Genomic DNA, 25,785 nt, shown 5'->3' on the forward strand with positions numbered 1-25,785 from the left:
CTAAGCTCATTGCCAACACTAATACAATAACTCAAGTCGTCATTGTACAACACCAAGCAGGGTAAGGGGTCAGTCGGCTCTGCGCTCCACAGATTACGTCTACTCCTGAATCCTAACCCAGGCTGTTGGCAGTGCGCACTGATGTCTTTCAAAGGCGTCTGCTTTGCGGTTGTGGGTTTTCATTACTGTCACATAGAAAAACAGCTGGCAGGGAATCCTGTACATAGGGCATGATCGCACTGCAGGAGGGACTGGCACTCTTTTTTAAATTAACCATCCAAAACAATATATGTGCATACGTACACATATATATCGCGTTCCCCTTAGAAATCGGTCGGGCTTTACACACAGGACATCCCATTGTATCGCCCTGATTAAAGAGTGTTGATTCTTTGAACCTTTGGAATTAAAGGTTTGCATTTTTAATTCCAATTCATTCCAGAATTTTTCAAAGCAAGCGATGGGTGCCTGCTGTCTTTTTTTGTTGGCAAAGTGGTTTATTGGTTCTGAACTCTAATCTTCAGTATCCGCCCGCCTTTTGAAACCTGCATGCGGTAATACCGGAAAGACGAAGAGGGAGGGGTCACACTTACTCGAGTACACACACATACCTGCAGGAGCGAGAGAGGCCGCTCGCCGTTGGCTACCAGCACCTGCCTGTCCAGGGTGGAAAGGGGAGGGTTCAGGCTGGCAGGAGAGGTGAGCTTCGCCCGAGCAAGCGCCGCTGTATCGGCTGTTCCCACTGTGTCCATCCACAGGTCACCCGGAGTGCGGAGCAGAGGAGGTCATGGGAGTTAAGGCCAGGTCCGCGGTGCTGGTGCTGCTAGCAGGTAGGTGCCCTAGTGGGGGGCTAGGCGGGTGGGTGATGCAGCTGCCGGGGGCTGACCTGTCCTGTGTAAAATGGCTTCGCACGGTGGGAAGGCCCTCTCCCACGGCGCGCCCTGTGCTTGCCCCACCCCGGCTCTCCGGAGCAGATCCCAACAGGTTTGCTTTCAGCGAGCCAAGCTGATAACCTCCGTCCAGGCAAATACTCTTGAATGTGTGCTTAACAGGTAGCCAGGCTGATACGGAGATTTGCTGCCGGATATCGTTATTTCAAATGAGTAATAACCAATAGAAGGTTGGGTCACCGAAATGCACCTGATAATGACAGTTGAAGACATTTATTTTGTGACGATTCTAATGTTTGATGTGCAGAAATCCGACAAAAAACTCTCTCTCTCTCTCTCTCTCTCTCTCTCTCTCTCTCTCTCTCTCTCTCTCTCTCTCTCTCTCTCTCTCTCTCTCTCTCTCTCTCTCTCTCTCTCTCTCTCTCTCTCTCTCTCTCTCTCTCAGAACCCAGTAAGCTATTTATTGCAGTATTCCACCCCTTTCTAAATGTTACAGTTTTTATGAATGCTTTCGCTTTCTATTTGCGTTGGGCCTTGCTGCAAAGTAATTAAATACTTTGTTTTCGATTCCGTTTCGTGGCCTGTCTTGGTCAGAAGCTAATTTTAAACTTTAGTATGCACTGTTGACTTGAGTGACATGTATCTGTGTTACCTCTGGCGGCTCGAAAAAGTACACCAAGGTGGGGTCCATTAACTCTGGGGCGTGTCTCGCAAGCCTTTGGGGCCGGGGCTGGGTGTGTGGCTAAGGTGTGCCCAGCACATGATTTTGAAGTCTTATATCTAATAACAATCCAAAACACATTTATTACATGGTAGCAGTTGCTAAATGTGATATATTTAATTATTTTATTTTTTAAAACTGTTTGAAAAAAATAAATGTGTGCGTTTTTATTCTGGTTGTTGAAACGACATGTAGTCTGATGTCTTTTTGTAAATGTGGGAAGATGCCTAAAAAATGAATGCCAAGGCGTCCCACCCCTCTTTTAAGTTTGGTGTGCCCAAAGAAAATTCTAACTCCTGTCCAAAGGAAGTATACTAATGCAAAAGACTACATTCATCCGGCACATACACTTAAAAAGATCATTTAATATCAACAATTGGAATGATTGTACATATTGATAAATGTTGGACACAACAACCAAGTGAAAAATATATCAGAATGTATATGACGCAAACCAAACACAATGGAAAAAACGGTATCAAACTTTTCGGTTCGGTAAAATCACGTAGATCTGAAAAAACATATAACGGATCCAATATTAAATGCAAAATCCTTTGTTTCCTATGCGATACAATCCCATGATGAAAACAAAATATAACCATGTGAGCATCAAAACTGACTGCAGGGAGTTTGACCATAATATTTTGTCACCACTCCCGGTTTGTACAAAACTGTACAAAATCACATGATCAACTTGAGTTTCGGCTTCTGGGGGTCTTGTTCCATAGCCCCTAGCCTTCTTCAGGATTAATGAACTTGTGCTGTCATATCTTGAATCTGAAAGAATTTTTAAGGGCAATTTTGTCAGCCACTTATGTATGTCTATTTTTTTTTTTTTTTTAAACGATGATGCATTATTAATACCTAAAAAGTGGACCTACCACTTCCAACTTTCTCTCAGACATCAACTGAGTATGAAGTGTGACATCTCTGACAGATATATTGTGAACATTTAAATGAAAGGGCCACTTCTGGTATAAAGAGAACTCCTAGTTGGAACTGGATATCCTGCAACAATAATGGTGCCAGTCACAAAGAATATATGCCAGCATTGTCACTGTAAAGCCTGTTCATGCAGCTACGGGTGTTTAGAGTACATAGAGGTGAGAATGTAGAAGAAATGGATAGTGATTGAGTTATGGAGTGGGATTGTGCATGCTGCATTTGCTGCACCTGGGTAACCATTAGTGCCTCCTGAACGGGAGAAGTCTTGTCCAACATTGGTAAATCCCAAGCCCTTGTCCTCACCCATGCATACCCTGAGCATGGTTTTTATGTGTGAGGCCTTCAAAAGGTGGTGTATACGGTAAAAGGGGATAATAGCTGCCTGCTGCGTCCCACTTTCAAACGATCCCAGTCTTTCATAGTGCATGCTGGCACTTGTCAGGCTCAGACTGGCCTATAGGGCAATCCCTGAACCAAAAACGGAAAATGCTAGTGTGGGCCAATTTCTTTTTTTTTTTTTTTTTTGTATCAAATTGGGCCTTTTATTTTTTTTGGCCAATGTGGGCCAGTTTGAGTTACTTCACTATGCAGCTAGTAGTTTTAAATTGCACAATTTGCATCACTTTTGATCAACAAACTCCCTTTAGGTACCGTTCAAACAGTGTCACAAAAGGAATGAATTGCCATTTGCAACTGTGGGCCACTTTTTCATTAGTGCCTGAAACAATGTTATGCCCTAGTCCAACCCTGCTTGTAGTGTGGTGTGTTACTTAAACACAACAGACTCTGGTCGATGTGATGAATCCAATGATGTTATCAGTCCTTTCCCAGTGGTAGCCTTTCCTCGTGTGGTCAGCGGACGGTAGCCGCTACCTGATCCTGACACTGGGGACGGCTATTTGAGGGAGTATCACATTGGGGGAGGAGGGAGGCGAGGGAGGGAACTGAGGCATTACCGGATGAGGCATGGTATCCACTTTCCCTTCTAGCGATGTCGCCTCCGTTCTGCTTGCTTTGATGGCATATTGTAATAATCCCCCCTCAGCAACTCACAAAGCCTCTTGACTATATCCTTCAATATTCTGTGACCAACCTAATGACAGACACTGACACGAGGAAGAGGGCGACCAAAAGGAAGATTGCTTGACTGAAGCTAAACGAGCAGTCTAATAGGAGAAATTTGGGAGGCTCTGAGCAACTCTCTTTCCCAGCGTGGGAGTTGGAACAGCTGAGCAAAAAGGAGAGATCCTACCGGCTAGCTTACGCTGGGTAAGCCAAGCTGTCAGAGGGACAGTTGAATTCGGAAGCGCGAGTGAACCATGGAGAAAAAGACAGAAGCGAGCAAAGTTGAGGGACAGAATGGAGAGCATTTGAAAGGCGGCTTCTGTGTTGGTAGCGCACTCCCGCAGACACTGGAGGCGCTGATGGGCGATGCAAAGCAGAGGGGAAGCTTTGTACCAGCAAGGGAAGCCAGGATGACACGCAGTATGCCATCCGCTGCCGAGCTGAGCCACCGAAGAGAGAGAGAGCAGGCATGAAGCACGACCCGAACGATGGTCATAGAAGCTACGGGAGCCATTTAAGCACAGATGAGCCCATAGTTAAAGGCTGTGGCACTGGGTGGGAGAGGGAGAAGGCGCTCCTAAGCACTTGCTTATTTCCTGATCTTGTGTGCCCTCCTCTCGATGAGGTATCCAGGAGCACATGGGGCAACCAAACATTTGTTCTGTCAGGCAGACTCCTGTGGAGCCATGTGGAATAGTCCCTCGGGAGTTGGCATGTGGACTGATCAATGAGCATGTGAGTGATGTTCGTTATTCGGACAGCTCTTTTTATGTTTGCCATAAACCACTCCACAGTCCCGTTGACTATTAGCCAGAGTGGTGTAATCTTCTATGACAGAATCTCATGTATTTGGCAAAGTTGCTGAAATTATTCCCCATGAAGGGCGGGCCATTGTCTGATTTCACTACCTTGGGGACACCATACGCTGAAAATATTTGGTCCAATGCTGGCATCACAGCTGGTGGCAGTAGCGAATGGAAGTATCGTCATCTCGGGATATCCGGAGTGTTCATCAAGGACCACCAACACATACTCTCCTGATCGTAATGGGCCATAGAATCAATTTTAACTTCTTCCCAGACTCCTTCCAGGAGGGGTATCCTGCTTAGGGGTGCTGGACGTGATTGGGATTGCAGGCTGGGACATGTGGCATACCTTCAATGTGCTTTCGATGAGCTTGTTCATGGCGGGTAACCATCCTTTCCTCGTTGAGCATGCGTATCATTGACAAGAACTCCCTGTGGTCTTCGTGTGCAATGTCGACTGCTATCTGGTGTAGGGAGGCTAGCAGCACGATCCGGTCTCGGTTGAGAATTGGGGATGATGGGTACCAGGAAAGTTTATCTTTGGATCTTGCCAAGGTCTTGCATAGCTGTATGTCAAGCTCTTGATTGTTCTATATGGAGCACTAATCAGCAATAGGTAATCCTACAATAGCACAGTTCTGGTGACTTATGACTAGGAACAGGGGAATAAGGTATCAGAGAATGCTTTATGGTTTCAAGGCGATGCAAAGATGAATAAAAGGCAGTACAGAAATAAACTTGATATGATTTCAGCAAAAGATAATGTGATCACTTTTTCTTTGACAATTCACTCCCCCCCCCCCACTATGCAATGTAAGGAGATGGAAGTAACACGCACAATTCTCAGGAATCCACACAAATGCAATACAAAGTTCCAGTTCCCCCCAGCGAGCTTAGAGGAAAACAGGTATGATTTTAAACACAGGCAAAATCCTTTTAAATGTGGTGGCAATGAAGTGAAAAATATACTCAAATGGCTTTTAATTCCCTATAGGAGGTTCAGGGTGAGTGATAGCTACTTTAAATTAGTTCAGGATCACTTTAGCAATGCTCTATGAATGATTGTCAGGTTGCAAACGAATTTCAGCAAAGGAAAGCAAGGAGCTACTATTTTGACAAGTGAAGAAATTGAGCCAAATCGCGGCAATTTTTCCGAGTGTGTCGAGCGCGATTACGGAAAAACTATAAGGAGTAGCAAGTCGGTTTTCAGAATTGAAATTACAGTTTCAGAATGACAGATGCGCTTTGGAAGGTTTTGAATCAACAGGATGGACACGATGTCTGATGATGCAGTTCTAATAGGCTAAAATAGTTTGAATTAGATTATTTTAAACTAAGAGATTGGATTTTTGCACAGTCCTAAGGATACTCACTCCTAATTTTGGAAGGACTGGGCCTCGTTACGGATCTGGTCAACAGGTTGGACTGGACTTCTGGCGGGTGGTTCTGAAGTCACAGCGATCTGGGTCAGCTCTGCTCTCTGGGTCTGTCAGGCACCGGTCTCTGGAGATTGATGGATTTGAAGTCTGGATCTCTGGTTGTGAAGTTGTCTGTCAGTGTGCTCCACAAGGAAATGGAAATTGAATCTCCCTGTCTGGCTTCCAGTGGCTCTTTTTATGTGTTTTGAAAATGGGTGGGTTGGCTAATTCTGCATGCCCAACCCTCTCAGATTTGATAGGCCAAAGGATTCTTTGGTCCCTGATTTGAGAAAGGATAGTGTGTCGGAGTGATGTCAGCAATTTATGATCTATTGAAGAAACGCCCCTTTGCTTTTACCTTAGAATCATTTTTCATAACTACGCATATTTCCCAGATACACAGTTGTTTGACATTACATGTACATATTACAAATTACTTAAGGTACATTCTGGCCCAACTCTGATCTTCCTGGGGGCTTGCATTAAAAAATGACAACTTATTTTCATTTTTAGTTGATTTACCAATATCGGACGTTTACCAAAAATGGCACACATGTACACCGCCTTTCTAATGGCACACATGTACACCGCCTTTCTACCCATATTCCAGTAAATTTTCATATTTCTAGCGCAAACCCCGTGTCTGCAATCACCATAATTCATGGGGTTTTGCCTCAGAACATCGTACGGAATTGAGTTTGGACTCAAATTGTAGGTACAATTTCCATTTTAAGGATCTCCAAATTGTACATTCCTGTCATCTGGTTACAATTAGTTATCAGTGTTTTTATAAAACATAAATTTGCCTTCAATTCACTCCAGTGTTTGGGTCCGCCCCCAGAAACTTGGGAGTCAGGGATCACATGTCTCTTCTGCCAGGCAGAGCTCTGTTTACAGTCCACACCCAAATTAACATACCCCATTCAATTGCAAGAGTCTCCTGTGTCGGCTGAGGTCAGCAGGCCAGGGGGCCACTCTGCATTTGGTTAGCATGTCCATGTGATCTCCTGGCTTCTTGTCTGTAGTTCTGAGGTGAGAAGGTTTCCCAGCCTCTTGCAATGTTAATTGAATCAGCCTGTCTTCAGGGAACAGCAGGTGTTTAAATTCTTAATTAACCAAAAAGGCTTTGAAGTTTCCAGCTGTCTCAGGAGGCTGGCAACTCCTGAAGTACAGTTCTACTGTCAGAGTTTAGACCGCTAGCGCCGGCTTGTGTCCAAAGCTGGTACTGCACCTATTTTTTTAGGAGTTGTCTTGAATTTGACAGGAGGATTTTGCTTGACGGCTCTAATCCTTGCTGCCATTGTTTTGATGGGCATCCTTACAGTAGAGTGGTGTTGTGGAACCCCCTTCAAGAAGGTTGAATCTTTAGAGTGGTCTTGTGCCCATGATTTTGGCAACTTGTTGACATCAATTAAAAACAGATTTTGAACAGATTGAAATCGACAGTTTGAGCTTGCACTTCAGACAAACAGCAGTGATTTCAAGGCGCTTTTGATCTAACAGGCACTGCTATTTTTCCTTTGGCACCAGCTTTCACCCCTGGCGCTTCTGGTCCATCACGCTTGCACTGGTGGGTGGCAGGTTAGGCGACCATTTTGGTGTGCGCAAAACTGCGTGGTTCTCCTGGTTCTGGGATAGAATGATGGGCGGCGACAGCTCATCCCCACATCTACCCAGTCTATTGATTCAGTTTTGTTCTGGGATAGAATGATGGGCGGCGACAGCTCATCCCCATATCTACCCAGTCTATTGATTCAGTTTTTGTTGTCGCCTAATAATTCAACATGGGTCAAAACCCTTGACAGTGCATGTTTGCTGCCAGAATGCTGGGCAAGCATGCCACCCGGGCCCACAGGGCTGGCATCAACCGTAATCTCGGTGTGCATGTTGGGATCAAAATATGACATGCACACGGCTGTTGTGATGTCCTTCCAAATCTTGTCAAACGCCTTCAGCTGCGCTGTATCCCATTAAAAAAATGTGGGTCTTTTTTGGTCCGGGCCCGGAGAGGGGAGCTCGTAGAGACAAACTCTGTCAGATAGCGAGTGCAGTAACTTGCCTGTCCTAGAAAGGATCACACTTGTGCAATGTTCGTCGGGTGAGGTTTTTCTGATAGCGCCTTGATTTTGTCAGGGTCTGGTTGGATGCCTTTTCTGGAGAAAACGTGCCCGAAAAACTTGTTGTCTTGTTGAATTCACATTTCTCCTTATTGAGTGTTGGATGCGCTTCATTGAGGGTGGAGCATACTTTCATCAGTGTTGCATCGTGGGCGTCCTGTTATTGACCAAAGATGAGGATGTTGTCACTGTAATTGATACTGTGGTATGTGACATATATTGCAGATTTCTTCTTGGAATATTTCCGTAGCTGATGATATTCCAAAATTCAAGCACATAGAGCGAAAAATCCTAGATGGGTGGTGAAGGTTGTGATGTAGTGCGACTCTTCGCTTACTTCTATTTGGTGGTACCCTTTATTCAGATCTAGGCAAGAGAAGACTTTGGCTCCATTGAGTAGGTGCATCATATCTGTGATGCGTGGGGTTTGTTGATGTTCCCTCAATATGGCTTAATTCGGTCCACGCATGTCTACGCATAACCCTCTTTTGGTACTGACACTACTGGGGAGATCCACAGAGTGGGACCTGATGCTGGTTCTGTTATGTCGGCTTCAACGAGGGCGATTAGTTCCTTCTCAACTAGATGTTGAATGGGATCCTGCATTAGTGTTGCGCTACTGGCTACACAATTTTGTCTATATGCAGGTGGGTTTTTCAGCCTTTCAGTTTCCCACTCTCCTTGAAAAGGCAGGGAAGTTGGCTGCTACTTTTGCTGCAGGCAAGATGTACTTGTCTGCCATTATTTGGTATAATATGTGGATGAGTCCCATTTGTGTGGCTTACTTGAAACTTAACACGCACAGCTGGATACTTCAGTGGCAAGGATGTGAGTGAGTATGCGGTCCTTTTTGCCCTTGTGGTGGCAGGTGGTCCTGAAGGCTCCCCCGTATGCATAAATGTCCATGCAGGCTTTCTGCAGTTTGAGGTGCTTGGGTGAGTCTGCAATATTCACACTCCAGCAGTGCAGTGATCGTGGCACCTGAGTCGACGAGGAAGTCAAAGTCTCTCCCTTGAATGGTGACGGCCAGGGTGGGGCTATGTTCCGAGGCTGCTGGGTTTCCTAAGGCATAGAGATACCCTCTCTCCTCCATTCCGTGCTCAACTGGGATTCGGAGCTGCTTGTTGAGGGCGTGTTTGTGCGCAAGTGGTGGATTTGTCTCCTTCTTTCCGGGGAGTGTCCAGTGAAGGGGAGTTCTTTGACTGGGCGTGGCGTCTTTCCTTTTTGCGTCTTCTTTCTGCATATTTGGGTCTTTCCTTCCGGTAGTGCCATGGGGGAGTTGTCGGTGCTTTTTCATTGCTCAGCATGGTTTTCCCTGGATGCCTTGGGATTTCGGCACATAATGAGAAAGTGGCCCTCACCTCTGCATGATGAGCATTTCTAGCCAATGGCTGAGCACGATCCGTCATGTGGGAGGTTGTAGCTGCTTCGGAAGCACAGTAGTTTCTCTGCTCTGGTGTCCTGTGTGGCGTGTGGTTTACTGTCTTTGTCAGTGAGATCTGGACCTTACTCAATGTGGATATTTGGAGGTCCAGCGCTGAGATTGTCCTCACTAGGACGAGAATTTCTTCTAGCGTGTATGGCATTTAGAGGAATGGTGACTTGATGGCCTCAATGTTTGTGTAGCGATTAATTCACAGCAGTGAGGGTAAGGAGCCCTATGACACGCTTGTCCTCTTGAGGGCTGAAAGCGTAAAGATATGCGTCAAATTTATTCATCCACCTGGTCCACCGTGGTCCCAAACTGGTGGAGTCTGTGGTGTCAAATGGAAGCAGGGACGGCAGCGGGAATGTGGCTCTCCCTCGTCAGGGTTGTAGTCCTGTGCTGGGGCACTCATGCTGCAGATGGTGAGTGGGTCCATTACCATATGGCTCCCTCCATAGGGTAATGGTGGTGGTAACGTGGTGTGACTTAGCATAGCGGTAGGGCCTCAGGATTATGTCCCCTCTGATGAATAAAGCCTTTTGAGGTTGTAGCGGGCTGAGTTTGGCACGCCGCTGGACTCCCCTTGCTGTCTGGGCATGCTGGGCTGGGGTTCTTGCCTCCTAGGTGTGCAGCTTGTGAGGCTCCTCCTTTCTGCTAGCTCTGTTAGCCTGCTGGGGCTGTTTATGACACCGAATGCTTCGCGCAGCTGGGTGCAGGTGGTGGTAGCCTCGTCCTCATTTTCATGGGTCTCTGCATGCAGCACAATGAGGCACAACTACACTGGATACAGGTTAGACAGGAACTGCTTTATTTGTGCCTCTCGCGTGCCCTCATTAGCGTTTGGCTTCCCATGGTCGCATCACCTGACATGGTGATCCTGTGCGACGCTACAGCCTGTATCCGTTTTCCACTTGTGCCACAATTTTCATATAATTTCTGTAATTCAGTATTCAATATTGGCTGCCGGTTTCCAAACCCTCTTGTTATGCACCTTTTAGTTTGTGCGCAAACATTAGCTGTCTCACATTCACCCCGGTAGGAGTATCAACTCTCTCGTACTAATCGGAGCTGATCTGCCTCATCTGGCGGCTTCGCGCTTCTCTTCATTCAGGTCTCCGTTCCCAGATAGGGGTTGGGAGAAACAGCGAGCAGCGCTCGCTTTTGAAAAACCCTTGGGCAGCGTCCCGCAGCAGTTGAGAGTTCTCTGTATTCTCCAGCTGGGAACTTGTAGCACTTGCAAGTGTTGGGATTTTGGCCCTCTTGCGGCCTGCTCGGGTCGGGGCACCTCCTTCCTCCCCTGAGAACACACAGCGTCTGGCCTGCCCCTCGCTGCACATCTTCTACCTTCACTCCAGGCAAGTGCTCCCTGCTTTGCAGTGTGGGTTTGCTTTTAAACACCTATCAACAGGCTGCAGCTTTGAGTAGTTTGCCTGACAGTCATTAACATGACATGCCGAGACCTTTTGTAGGTAGCTTCCCCGTCCCAGTACCATAGTGGTGAAACTGACTAGTCGCCTCTTCCATTTCCCAGTTTTGAAAGGATAACCTTTAAGGTGATACTGTGTGCTTGAAAGAAATATGGGCTGACGATGCCCTATGAAGGAAGGGGAAGGGTAGGAGTCAGTCTTGTAGGGAAAAAGGGGGGGGTACCATGTCTCTTCTCCCCAAGGACTCTCCGCCCAGGTGATCCTCCCTTGCATCTCCACCCCCAGGGCCAGGATCCAAAAGCGATTCCCTTTCCCTGGCAACCCGAGCAGAGGATTCAAGGGGAGTAGGTGTGAGGACAGCCTCAGGTTTCTCGCAAGGCTCTGAAAATCTTTTTGCTTTGCAATTCGGCAAAGTTCCTAATGTTTGGCAAAATCCATGTCATATTGGGTGCTGTCCATTACATGTGGCGGCACCATGTGCTTATTTTATCGTTGCAGTATTTCTCCTTGCAATTGAATCATCTGCGCCATATTTGAAAGAAGCAGTGCAGTATTTCAGTGTTTCCTGCTTTAGTTGAATGCTGTGGGTTCCATTAATCTTTACAGGGCCAAGGTGCATCATTTGGCCCCCAGATGTGCTTTTAGCCCCACTGCTTTCAGTTTCTGGTAATGTTCAGCAAATGGTGGCGTTCCAGATTCTTCCAACTCCTTTTTGCTCTCGGTTGAGAGTAAGTCACCAAAACGCACAAGCTCACTTGGTTTTGGCTCTGAGCATGCGGTCTGCGGTTTTCGCAAGCCCATGAGTGAGATCTTGGTTGCGGAATGCTGACTCTGGTATACAGAATAAGAGAATTACGCAACTGTATTTTATGTGTTAGTTTTGAGTCCCTGGAAAGAGAACTTCCACTAGTATCTTTGGAGGAGGATTAAAGTTTCTTTGGTGAGTAAAATGTTTCACAATTCTCTTTGCCTGCTGATGGATTGAGGCGAGTTACTAATTCTATAAAATGTTCATCCACCACAAACATGGAGCAAGTTTGTTCACTTGTTAAAGTACAAGAACATACTGTTGGAGCCAATACATGCCCCAATTAATTCAAATGAATGACCTATACTATTTTCTAGTTTCTGCTGTCACTGGTATGTATCTGAACTGGAAAGATAGCCACTTCAACCAGTCAAAGCAAGGCCAAAACTCACACCCACAATATCAGGATTGGAGTATATACCAGTTGATATACAGCCGGTGTCTGCAACCGGTTCTATGTCCTTTCATAGTCCGGCATTTCAAAGCCTGCAATTTAAACGTGTATGAAATTAACGAAAAAGTTCATCACATTTTTTTTTTTTTTTTTTGGGTGGGGGTCCCCCCGTTCCACCAATGTTTAACTATACCCGACCCCCACCAACCACTTATCTGCCCTTTCCCACATCCCAAAAAAAATTCTATGAACTTTAACGTTTTTGTTTGGTCACGTTATTTTGTAAACATCTGGAGAACCTTTGGCTCTCCAGATGTTTCGACAACTCCAACAGCATAATTGATGGTGAGGAATCATGGGCGTTGAAGTTCAAAACATCCAGAAAGCCGTATGCAGATGTTGTAGGCCTCTGGTACACAGAGGCCCAAGACAATGTCCTACTTTGACTTTCATGGATTCGGGCTGTCTCCTGTTCCTATTGTGCCCCATAGGTTTTTTCCAGAGGCTGAGCAGGGTGTAGATCTGAACAGCGTACCTATAACTAAATTGCCTTGATTTTGCATAGCACAGTAATGTGTCCACCTGGGTGTAGCAGAATTGGGACCCTTCAGTTGGATGGTCCCATAAGTAAGCGTTTCTGGGTCAATTTACAATGAACATGGAGACCCATCTGTGTAGCCAAATGCAACCAAGCTTTTCCATTGCTTTGATTGTAGAGCTTGTATCGGGCCTTGCTCGGAGCGATGGTCGTCTCGCAGGGATTGTAGCTGAGTTGAGAAGATCAGAGAACCAGTGGGTTATTTATTTATTTATTGCTTGTGTTATGCCACTTCCGCTTTGAGCTTCCTGGGAAGTGTCTGTCTGAGGGATTCCAGTACTTTACTGAAGCATCTACATCGATTTAACAGAACGGGGGCCAGGGGGAGTGCTCCACCTATGGTTACAATAGGATCGTTTTTTCATAGCTTGGTATCTCTGAAGTGATTTTTACAAAACTCTGTCCATTTTGCATATGTAGAATATAGGCAAGAGTGTGCATAGGGCTTCATAGTAGGCATGCAAGTATTACTTGATCTGTAAGGCACAAAGTGTTCACTGGCCATGTATCTGTAGGGAATGTTTACATCTTTTTAAGGAAGGACCAAATGAAGGAGAAACCATAAAGGAGTAAGAAGAGGGAGGGAGAGCCTAAGTAAGGGACAGTGAGATGAACGAAACTTTGTGATGGAAAGTAATGGCTGAGAGTACAGTAAAGCCAAGCCAATGGTCCATACTGAAGATTAGTACCCGGCGGACGTGCATCCACGGGCTACGCTTAACGTGATTGGCTCGGGTCCGAGCCATACCGCGGTGTAATCCAGTGTACGCATATACGTGCCTGGGTTTGTTCCCGGTGGGGGGCGTGGCAGCCCCTTAGCCAATGAGGAGTGAAACGGGGCAATCCCCGCTTCGAGCCTCACCATGGCTGGAGGCTGCCTTTGTCCCCCGCTGGGGACTCGGTTACATTTATTTTTTATTCCCTCCACCCCCCTCCCTCGCAAACTATCCTCTCCCCTCCCAATGACACTTACCTTTCTTCTTTTCTCGGGAGAGAACGCGCTTGGAAGACTTCTGTTCCCAGTGCGTCCGCTCTCCATGGCCGCCATGGAAAGGGAAAACGTAAGACTACGTTTTCCTATTCCCGGTGGCCACTTTATTATTTATTTATTTTTTTGTTTCAAAACGCAGCAAAAAATGCCATTAGTAACCCGGCCAGTTAGACCGGGATACTAATGGCAATAAGCCATGAAACGACGGGCCAATATCGCCCCAGGTAATGCCCCGGGGCCCATAGTTACAGGCCCAAACGTAGCACAATATTGAACAGCCAATGGGTAGCATCTGCCCTTTTGGGTTGCGCGTGGCATTTGAAGTGCAACTTGATAATGTGATGAGCAGTGCAGTAGGCGACGTGCCATGGAGTTCAATGATGGGAAGTGGGAGTAGCAGGAAAGCGGTGCAGTTTTGGATTTGCGCCTGGTGCTCCCTCAACAAAATGACACTGAAGTTCTGTTTGTCGCAATTAGATTTTCTTTTTCCCCCATGCAATGCTTTTTCTTGTCCAAGCCAACAGGAACACACCTGGCAATTGAAAGAGGGGTATTATTCAGAGGTCATGTTGTAGCTAGTTTAATACTTGGCTGATATATGTTTACAAAGAATTGGGGGGGCAGGAGGACTTTCACCTGAAATGTGAAAGTAGAATAATCCATTTGAGCCAAGTGACCCATGCCTGAGCACTGACGATCACTGGAAGTTCACTTCAGTTCAGAACCACACCAGCAAGGCATTGTGGGTATGCAAATTAGCACACATCCAAAGATGTGCTCCCGAGCCAGGGTATTGCTGGTGCTCCGCTCCCTCTGTCACTTGCAGGCAGCCTATGCATTTTCTCCTGTGAGGTGTCCTTAGTTTGAAAGCACTTGCAGTAAGTGAGGGGGAAGGGGTGGTCGCGGACTGATTGCTTTGCAAGTTCAGTGAACCATTTAGGGAAAGGAGACCTTGTTCACCACTCACGAACAGCCAAAGCCTCCCATCTGTAAGCGGATTCTGTGAATGAGTGCACAGGACTTGTGGTTTGCAGACGTGTCCTATTGGGTCGAGTGTTGTGACAAATGAAATGGCAAGTGAGTCCATTGTGCATTACGTACTCTGAAGGGTTTCATGCTTTAGTCGTATGCACAGACCTATTTCTTATAATACATTCTGTGGACGTGTTTATGTTTGCAAAATGCTTTGATTTCGTGCACATCACCAGGAGTTCACAATGGTGCTATTTGTCTCTTTCTTATAGGTGATTTATATACAGAATGAAGATGATTTAACCACTGAATTGTTTACATGCCGAGAGCAAGATAAATTTAACGACCACAGAGAAATTAATTTACAGTATGCAGGCTGGATACAAAACCTACTATCTGAGGCAATGTTGAGAGACGCAATGTTTTCATGGGTAATTGTTTGGGTCAAGCAGTGCTCACTTTAAGCTATGCCCCAACATTCAGTCCCCCACCCCCTTTGTTCGTGCCCCCTTTGATTTTTTTTTTTTTTTTGCATCTCGCATAAAGCCCTGATTACACGATATCGTGATGCCCCTCCAATACCATAGCTAGAGAATTTTGCTTCATACTTGTAGTGGGAACATGGACTTTGTGGCAGATACATTGAGGAGTTAGAATTCCTACATGTACATAGCCTACTATAAATACGCAGTACAAAATGGCAGCCTGAACCAAAAAAACCTGTAGGTGGATTTTCGAAATGGGCAACTGGGACAATATTCTTACGGGATGAATGTAGAGCAAGAACATAGTCTGAAAATGTATCCATGATGAAAGTGTATAAGGCGTTTGTTGGGCCTTCGACGAGTGTCTGAGAACTGTACGCAATGGATGACCATAAACTGCCTCCAAATGAACCCATCTAAGATTGAAGTTACGTTCTTCGGCCCATCTTGCCTTATTAAAGACCCAGCAAGGTGTCCACCCCTTCCGATCCTCCTGGACCTTCCTATATCCTTTACTAGCAAGGTTGCGGATGTTGGGATTATGTGGGGCGCTAATTTATCACTTACAGCTACGATCAATAAAGTAGTCCGTATTCTTTTTTTATCGGCTGCGCCCTACTTAAAAAGGCTCTTCAGTTTGTCCTTTCAGATCTATATAGTCACGCCGTCGAGGCTCCTATAAACCCGTACTTAGATTATGCTAACAGCCTTTATGTGGGCATCGCTAAAAACCATGTCGTACAAAATGCAAATAGTTCGAAATGCTGCTCTGTAGCTAATTTTTCAGCTCCCCAAATTCGCTATGGTTTCAACTTACCGCAGACCACTACAACGGTTGCCCGTTACGGAAAGGATTACCTTTAAACTGATCTGCCTTATGCTGAAGTGCTGCTGGCATGAGCTTGCCCCTTCATATGTATTCAGTAAAATCTCTCGCTATTGTCTGGCAAGATCTCTTCCATCTGAAGATAATCTTTTGGTGGTGCCCCATTCACAGTTTCATTCCCGGCCCGAATCTTTGGAGCCGGCAGCTTCCCCACGACCTCTGTAACTTGGTACCTTTTTACTGTTTGGGAAGCAACCAAAAATGTATCTTTCAGTAAGTTTCTCTCTGATTTTCTTAGGACACCTGCATCTGGGTGCAGATGAAACATATGAGGTTCTCTATTTGAGGTTTGCGCAATATAAATCCCAAGAAATACAAATAAATAAGACATGTAATGAGGTCTTTCTCTGTGATGGGTTAAGTTAGTCCAGGAGTATAATGGTTTCAATAGTTCAGGATGTACAAAATGGCTATAGGAGGTTGGAAGGGTCAAGGAGAGGAGGTAGGTACAGTGGGGCTTTCCTTTCCTGAGTAGATCAGTCAGAGAGTCCAGGATTTTATGCTGAACCTGGTGGGGCAGTTTTGTCAGGCCAAAGTAAAAGCAATTTTCGATGTTATCAAATCTGAGCCCGCATCCGCATGAGTACGGGGTAATGTGCAGGAATGGGAAGCAGGAGACGTACCAAGGGTAGATCATAAACGCATGTACAAATTGCTTCGACAAGTAGCAAGTAAGGAGTAATTAAGGATTCCCTACCGCACAATGGTGGGGATCCTGCTTGGAAAGGAATCAGGAAGCCGCTGAGTCGGAAAGATCTCTGCAACTGGCCAATAACTGCTTATTCTGACCCTTTGATTGACTAAAGCTACTTGCCAATGCAAGCGCTGAACTTGCATTCTGACTAAAGCGTGCCACTGGTTAGTGGATGGAATCTCCTTAATGGTCGACTTCTTCTAAAACGAATAGTTTCCTAATCCTGTAAAACTAAAACCAGATCCAATTCGAGTGTTTTATCATTCACTGGATTTGAAACGCCCACCCCGCCCCATCACTACATACATTAGTACGTTCATGTTTGGCTTGCATTAGAGCTACGCATTTCAGTCCTATGACCCATTATCTGTTCACTAATAAGTCAACCCTATAATGGATCACTCCTCCTGTCCCGAAGTAACCAAGTATGTATCAGGTTTTCCTGCCCTTTTATGCAGATTTTTTTAAATCCAGTTTTTTACAGCAAAATGTGGGGGGAGACCACCCGCCCCACCGCACCTCCCTTCAACGCTGATCCTTCTATATACCTCACCCGAACTTACCATCTGCATTTTTGCAAAAACTGGTAAAAAATGCAGCAAAATAAATCGTCAAAGTATAGAATATCGCAACCAAGGGCCCGGCTTTTATGCATTGCTATGTAAATTGGACGACAATTCACCGCCTTGGACCTTATGGACTTGCATTTTTTTTTGTCTTGGGTGTTGGGATAGTCCCATTTATATCAAATGAATGAATTGCTCTGCGATTCATATGTTATGTTGCATAAGCAATTTTTTTGAAGCCGTAGGACCAGGGCCACTTCTGCACTTAGTTCAGCCATTTCAAATTCTCTGCAACTCAACTATGCAACATTTGACTTTTGTTTAAAGCTCAAACATAAATCAATATGCCTTACACAGAAGCACAAGCCCCGAACGCCACCAAATTCCAGCATTAACACTGACCATTAGAGAGTGTAGGCTGGGTTTAAAAAGTATGTTCACAGCAGACCCCGCCCCCTCTCCCTCCCCCCCCCACCTCTTCAACGTGTTGATTATCAACTGTAAATATTCAGGGTCACTCTTTGGCAGTTGTCCCCTTAGCATCTTTAAAGCTCTGGCAACAGATCCTATAATTGCAGCACAGCTGTGGAAGGTAGTACACCATTGTGATGGGTGCAGTATATTTCTTGACCTATTTATTTTTTGTCCCTTCTACAATGATTTAGCAAGCTGAAAATCTGTGGTTTGGAGGATTGCCAAGAGCAATCCCAATGGTTATGACTCATTCCATCAATCTTCAGTTTTGGAAAAACATAAAATTCATGACAACGTTATTTGTTAGCCTTTACAATGTCTAGTATTTATGATTGTTGGTTATTAAAATAGTGGCAAGAATAAAAGCTACTCTTAAGTATTTCATGAGCAAGACATCAAAGGGCACATGTTGGTAATAGAAGGAATATTCAATTTCTTAGTTTATAAACTACAAGCCATATGATACGGTATTTATAACGCGCCTATACACAAGTGTTTCAAGGCGCGACGAGGCAAGGGAGGGGGAACAGAGGGAAGACGGGCAGCGATCTTACTAGGCCAGATGACATTGAGATCTCGCAAGTGCAGGGGAAGGAGAAAAGCGCGGGGGTGGGGAAGCGTGCAGTGCATAGTATAAGCAGTAAAATAAATAAAGACAATTAATAAAAAATGCGGCCAGCTGGTGGTAAGTGCAGACATCCGGTGTCAGTGCTGGTAGGGGGCTGTAGGGATACAGAAACTGTCCCCGAGTGCAAGGGTTGCCAGCGGGGGGGTGGGGGTGCAGTGCAGTTTCAGTTTCAGCCAGGAGAGGAGGAGAAAAAGCAGAAGCAAAGAGGAAGGTCTTGAGGTGCTTCCAGAACTGGAGATGGTTCTCCTCCAGTTTCAGAGAGGAAAGGAGGCCCCAGCAGAAGAAAGAGATCTACCACCAACTTGTTGCTTGGAGAAGCGACTGACCCTGAGGGAGTTGGAGGCGGATGAGCGAAGAGCTTGAGAAGGAAGATATTTAGGAAGAGAGAGTTGAAGGTATTGAGGCCCCATGCCCCAGAAGGCCTTGTGGACAATGCAGAGGTTTTTGAACTTAATCCTCGCTGCCACTGGGAGCCAGGGCAGAGATTTCAGTCCTGGAGAGATCCGGTCCCTGGGCTTGAGGCCAAGGACCAGTCTCGCAGTCCAGTTTTGGATGAGTTGCAGAGGGCTGAGGGTAGAGGCAGGCGGATTTAGAAAGAGGCTGTTGCAGTAGTCCAGCCCAGGGAAAACCAGGGCTCTGGAGACAGTGAGCTTCTGGGGGAAGGAGAGGAAAGGAAGAATACCTCTCGAGAGGTGCAGCTGGTGGTGTGACTTCTTAGAGACATAAGAGGCTCCACACTCCTTCTCTCCTCACATCTATCAGGTGGGAGCCGGAAGAGGGCCACGAGAGGCTGGCCAGAGAGCAGGTGTGCCGATGAAGAGAATCTCTGTCTTACTGGCATTAAGGCAGAGATCATTTGCGGCACACCACTCCTGGATAGCAGATAGTCAGAGTGGTGGTGGAAGGGAGCCTCAAAATGAGTGGCGTGTCATCCGCATAGCACTGAAAGTTGGGGCAGAGAGCGGCAATGCGGTGGGCAAGAAGTGCCAGGTATTGGTTGAAAAGCCAGGGAGAGAGGTTAGACCCCTGGGGAACACCAAAGGTAGAGCTAGAGATAGAGGAGAGGAAGGACCCAAGTTGGACCTGGGAGGGTCGATCACAGAGGAAAGAAGTCAGCCATGCCAGGCCCTGATGGGTGATACCCAGGTTATCACGGAGACTGGTGAGCAGGATGGCATGGTTGACCATGTCAAAGGCAGAAGAGAGATCTAGTAATAAGAGGACACCGGGTGTTGGAATCAAGGTTGGAGAGCAGGTATTCACGGATGTTCAGGAGAGCAGTTTCCGTGCTTCTGGCATCTCTGAAGCCAGACTGATGGTCATGGAGACAACCAACAGATTCAGTGTGAAGATTACGCTGGCAGATGGCCAGCTTTTCCAGGAGTTTGCCCAGGAAAGGAGTGATGGCGATTGGGCGATAGTTAGCCGGTCAGGAAAGGTTGGAAGAGGGTTTATTAAGAAGAGGGTACACAAGAGAGTGCTTCAGGGGGGGCAGGGAAGACTCCAGTGGCAAAGGAGTGGTTGCAGGGGTGAATCTGTTTTGACAAGACCTTCATAGGTCAGACCTGTCTACAAACCTTGTCTGGGGAGAATAGGGGAAGGCAGAGAAGGAGGGAGGAGAGGTGGCTGAAGAAGGGCCAGAGGAAGAGCAGGTAGTGAGGGAGGCGGGGGAGAGGAAGAGAGAGAGAGAGAGTGGACAGGATGGCCTGAGTTTTGGAGATGAAATGAGAAGCCAGAGCCATGCAGAGGGTTCTGGGAGGGCACAGGAGAGGTAGAGACTGCAGCAGGATTGGCCAGCTAAAGAGTTTGGCTTGTTAGATGCCCCAGAGATGCAGGCTTGGATGTGGGCTCTCTTCTCTGTGTGGACAGAGCCAGTATTTCCTTTGGAGTAGGCGGCAGGCCAGTTTGTCAGAGGGTATACCAGAAGCGCACCATTTCCTCTCGGCCACCTTGCACTTGCGTTTAAGGGTGACGAGGTCCGAGTCGTGAAAGGAGTTGCACTTGGCTTTGGGCTTCAGGCGGATCTTCATGACGGGGGCAAGAACATCACGTGTATCAGATATAGCAGGAGCATGGAAAGGGCTGTGTCGGGGTGTGAGTCAGCCACGGAAGGACGGGCGGTGGGGTGAGAAAGTGGTGGTGAAAGCCTCAACTGACACCCGCTTCATGGGTCGGATAACCGAGAAGGTCGGAGGCAGTGCTGGAGTTGGCTTGGCCTGAGGGGTAGAGAGGGTGAGCTGGGAGGAAAGGAGAAAGTGATCACTCCAGGAGAGAGGTGAGTTGATAGGGATAGAAAGGGGAAGGTCTGAAGAGATCAGAGCATCCAGAGTGTGTCCTGCAGAGTGAGTCGGGCCAGAGGGAAGAATAGAGAGTGAGTCCCGAGGAAGGACAGGAAGCATCCAGGTGGATGTTAGTCTCCAAGAAGGAGTTGTTGAGTGGTCGAGACCAAGAGGGAAGAGGTGAGATCCGCCCACTCAGAGGAAGGAGGAGATCTGACCAGCTGGAGGGTTGGGGAGAGGAGAGGAATTAGTAGGCATGCCTAGGAATGAGCGGCAGGAATCCACTCGGGGAAGATCAGGGCTACACCCCCTTTGGAACGGTTGGATCTGGGCGTGGGGAGGATCTTTTAGCCATCAGGGAGGAGGGTGTCAAAGCTCGTGACAGAGCTGGCCGTGAACCATGTCTCGGTGAGACCGAGGACATCAAGGTCAATTTCCTCCAGGAGGCAGCAGATGTCAGAGGAGTGTTTAACAGCTGAGCGAGAGTTGAGAGTGGCAATATGGTGAAGGTTGCCGTCCTCAAAAGACTTCTGGGGATGGGTACGAATCGGAGGTATGCCCTGCAGAGGTGTAGCATAAGCCCGAGGGGGTGGGAGGGGCAGAAGAGGAAGGAGGAGAGGGCAAGGTAGCCAAGGAGGAGACGGCAGGGGGAGGCGAGGAAGCCGTGGAGGGGAGAGAGGTAACAGCTGGAGAAGAAAGGAAATTACAAATACAGGATTGAAATTGGGACTCGTTACGTGGAAAGGTGATAATAACATCTTAGTTGGCCAATACATTTTAATTGAGGACTTATCATTTATGTGCAAGATTATGTGTACGGGGCAAGGTGAAGTAGCGGATTGGCAGGCACTATGATTGATGAACAAAATGGGGCACGTAAACGAACATGTTTTTTAGATCTGAGAAATGCATATAGTTCTGGCTCTTTAGGCTGGCAAGTGTCTAGTTTATGTATCCAAATTGCTTTTCTTCATAATTATAGTATAGCTGGGGTATGGGGGTGGCGGACATGGCCCATAACGGCCTGCAAGCCTGAGCTTGGGTAGACCTGAGCGAAGTGAGGGCTGTGGGCCATTATTGGCCATGTCCACCCCTGGACAAGTGGGTTTTAGCCATTCGCCCACCGCGGTTGATCTGGGATGCAAATGATTTCTCTTTTTTTTCCCCAGGAGATTGGCTGCACGTATTGCGCAATGGGTGGGGGTAGATGGCCGCCACCATAGGAAAAGGCACACTGCTCCGGTCCAGCAGGTTACGAGGGAGGGGGTGGCGAAAGGGCATGTTTTGTATTGGGGGAGGCAACAGGGAGGGCATTCCCTGTTGCCACCCCCACATTAAAAAATATGGCACCACCCAGGGAAGGGAGACCGCTGCCCCTGGCAGTATACAGTGTATTCTCACCTGCTCTTCCAGCCACCTGATTGGCTGAGCGCCCTTCCCCGGGTGCAATGTTTTATAATCTCTTGTATTGGGCTGCGCTCAAAGGCTAAAAAGTATGTCTTCTGGATATGTGTGTACGGAACCTTTCTTTCTTTGAGTGGATAAATCGGCACCCAGAGGGTGTAGGAGCCCCCCACTGAGGCTTTCCTGGGGGCATCTATGATTAGATTTGGCGGCGACCCGAGAAATTGGTGGGATGACCTTACCTCCAATGATTGGGGTGCGGGTCCCACACTAGTGAACACATCAGATAGAAGGCCCAAGGAAAGGAGCAGTTCATTTTGTTTTGTTTGCCTGTAAGTATAAGGATGAAGCAAAGTATATATTCTGGCTCAAAAGTATGCCTTTTCTTAATCATGAAAATGAGGGCTCTGGGTCCGCCTGATGCTCCCTGTAAGGGATGCTCCCTGAAAGTATAATGATGAAGCAAATCATTTTCATGATTTGCTTCATCATTATACTTTCAGGCAAACGAAACAAAACGCACTGAAAATATATTATTAAATCAGCTAAGAAAAGTGTGAAATTGAGAAACATGTGGACACTTTTTCCTGAGTTAAGGAGTCATACCCCTATTTTGTAAAGAATTCTATTTAATTGGAATGTGTTTGAAATTAAACCTCTCCTGAAGATCCGTTCCAAATTGAATAGGAACGGTGAAACACGTGTAGAGAGGCAAAACTTTGAGAGGCAAATCGAATGAAAAGAACGATATTAATAAATACATGCCATAAATTATAAAATTGCAATATCTCCTTTTTTCAAGTTGAAATGCAACAAACAAGGGAATTATAACCTCTATAGTTGGCGCAAAAAACATTTCTCCCTAATCTACATTATTCCCCAGGAAAGGAGCACCTTAAAGGCACCCTGAAGGATCGAAGGCACTACTGGGCAGCAGGGTGCAGGACAAGCCACAACGGGCAGGCTGATAAGTGCTAACCGGTACAGCGGAGAAGACGCTCAGAGGGCACAGTACTGTGAAAAGCAGTGACCACTCCTGTAAGGGTGGGACACAGACACCAGTCGCACATTGCAGGAGGTGCTCTGAAAAAGAAAAGGCAGCAGAACCCAGGGACTGTGCTCGCAAGAAGGTGCTCAAGGACAGAACGGCACACCCACACACGTTATAGCCTAAGGCCAGAATCCAGCACAACCAGAAGCAGCAATACCTGCCTCGCTGAAGGGGAATTGAGAAAAAGCAAGGAGACCCTGAGACAAGGCCCCACAACCAGTGTGGAGACACATGCAGAAAAGCTAAACAGGCAGGTGCTGAGGAGTGGCTGACACAGACTACAAGACAGGTCGGAAGGAGGGAAAAAGCAAAGCCACCAAAGGAGATCCAGTATGAGCAACAGCTAGGGGGCACAAAGTACAGGCGAGACAACTTACGCCATAAGCGCCCAGCCACTACATCAAGGACGCACCATTGAAGTAAGTTGGGTACAACGAGCATTTTATTCCGCAAGCCACCGGGGCAGAGATCCAAAAGTCGGACAAGGCACACAAGAGCAAAGGTAAACTGACAATGATGGACGCATACGCCTGGAAAGGAGACAATGCAGCAACCCAGTCATTGGCTAGCACCAGCAGAATGGAAAACGAGCTGGTCAGCCTGCGGGAAGAGGGCCCGATCATAGCAGCACTGAAAACAGCACTAGAACACAAAACAGACGCTGTAATCGTGGATGTTTAGCTACTGCGTCAGGATGTCCGCGAGCTGGCAGACAGGATGGGCAGAGCAGAAGAGCGAGTGCAGGAGAACACTACTAACATAGCCAGCCCAAGAACCCAGATGGTGGAAGTATTAGCGTGCAGTAGCGTGCAGTCACTTCGAACATAGAGTGGAGGACGCTGAGGGGAGAGGCCGAAGAAACAACATCAGAATACAGGGCCTTCTAGAAGGTTGAGGAGTGTAGCGACCCGACGGGCTATGTGGAAAACCTCCAGGAGATGGGGCCTGGCACAAAGTGCACACAGATCCTTGGCCAAGAGACCGCCACCTGGAGCACCCCCATGATTGGTGATAGCGAAAAATAAGGAACTTTAAGGACCAGGAAAGGATCCTGAACATCTCTAGGGAAGGGGGTACAATGACACGGAACACATCCAAATTGGCAATATACCCGAACTACACGGCCCAGGTGCAAAAGCAAAGGGCAATGTTTGGAAGGACCAAGGATAGATTAAGGAGGGCAGACCTGCGATACATGTTAATATATCCGGCCAAGCTCAAAGTTATGCATAATGGTAGACCGCACTTCTTTGAGAATACGCAGGAGGCACATTCCTGGATGGACGAACACAGGCTCCCACAATTGCCAGGCAGGAATAAAGATGGACCCTTCAGTGTTACTTCTGCATCATAGTATCTATGACCCCGGCACCATCTGAGAGTACAAAGGACAAAGGCAAATAATGAGAACCAATACATCAGAGACGGGAGCCTCTGGGTGGCCGTCTTACTCCCCTACCTAGGAACCAGGTGCTGGTGGGAGGTATTGAGCTGCTATACACCACCCGAGGGAGGTGGAGGGGGAAGGAGAAGGGAGGCGGGAAAAGTAGCTGCGCCTGAGCATGCAGTACGTGGCTAGGCAAGTTATCCACAGTTGTAAAAGGTTATGGTTGGAAGTCGTTTGTTGGAGTTGGAGTTGGGGGAGGGGGTGGCGGGCAGAAGACCAGGTTACAAATGGGGGTTGTATGGGGATACCAGTGTGACATGTGCGCTGTAAAAAGATGCAGTAGAGGTATGAACAATGAGAAGACCTTAAGATGCAATATGGGGAGAGCAACCGTGGTCTCCCCTCTGGGTGCAAGACACATAAGGAGAGGAGCAGGGCCCTCCATAAATGACAAAATGGCCAATAGGGAGAGGGGTGAGTCAACCAAGGGATAGGGCAATGGGAAAGGAGCAGCCCTGCAAGATCATCATGGATGGGGAGTTAATGGCCTGTGAGTTGTCTCCTGGAATGTCGGGGGGACTGAGCAACTATATAAAGAGACTGTGGGTACACGCATACTTGAAAAGGAAGGGGAATACAAATGGCGATGCTTCAGGAAACGCACTTTGAATCGGTGAAAAGGGCTGTGATAGCCAGGAAATGGGGAGGGGAACTGTATGGCTCAAAGTTTTTAGTATATGCTAGCGGGATCTTGGTGTGGATAGCACCATCAGTCCCCTTCCAATTGCTGGAATTCAAAAAGGGTGAGGAGGGATGGATGGATGGATGGAGGGAGGGAGGGAGGGAAGGATGATGGTGGTGGTGCATGGTATGTTAGAAAACGGGGAAGTATCCCTCGTTAATACATATTCACCGAACCACGATGCAACCGAGTTCTTTAGATCACTATACCCAAAACTGGCCATATACAGGGGAGCAATGTGGGTGTAGGGAGGAGATTTCAAATGTACACTAAACCCCAAACTGTCAGATTAGAAACACAGGAATCTAGCGCCCCCGGCTAAACTACTTGGTGCACTGCTGGAACCCCTATAGCTGGTAGGAGGGGCATGGAGGGGAACGGGGATATTCGCATTACTCAGCCCCACATGGGATGCATACCAGAATAGACTACATCTTCATGGGAGCAGAGACCCTGGGAGATTGAGACCTGGAATACAAGGCTTGGGTGTATTGGACCATGCCCCGCTAATTGTGAGCTGGCAGATGCCGCCAACGAGAGCACCAGTACCCACTTGGAGATAAAGAGCTTAAGCCCTGCTTGAAGATTACTTCAATAATCACCTGGTGGAC

At 47.1% G+C, this 25,785-nt stretch overlaps 1 protein-coding gene across 1 annotated transcript in view; it reads left to right on the forward strand.

The window, feature by feature from the left end:
* Window positions 1–585: 585 nt before the first annotated feature.
* GPA33 (glycoprotein A33) overlaps window positions 586–25,785 on the forward strand; it is a 299,569-nt gene continuing 274,369 nt past the window's right edge. The window contains exon 1 of the mRNA XM_069635968.1: window positions 586–830. Within this exon, the coding sequence (XP_069492069.1) occupies window positions 788–830 (43 nt within the window). The 5' untranslated portion in view covers window positions 586–787. The remainder of the gene's footprint in view (window positions 831–25,785) is intronic.

This window comes from Ambystoma mexicanum, chromosome 7p (genome assembly GCF_040938575.1).
Source record: "Ambystoma mexicanum isolate Mex_15411 chromosome 7p, UKY_AmexF1_1, whole genome shotgun sequence".
Classification (NCBI taxonomy): Eukaryota; Metazoa; Chordata; class Amphibia; order Caudata; family Ambystomatidae; genus Ambystoma; species Ambystoma mexicanum.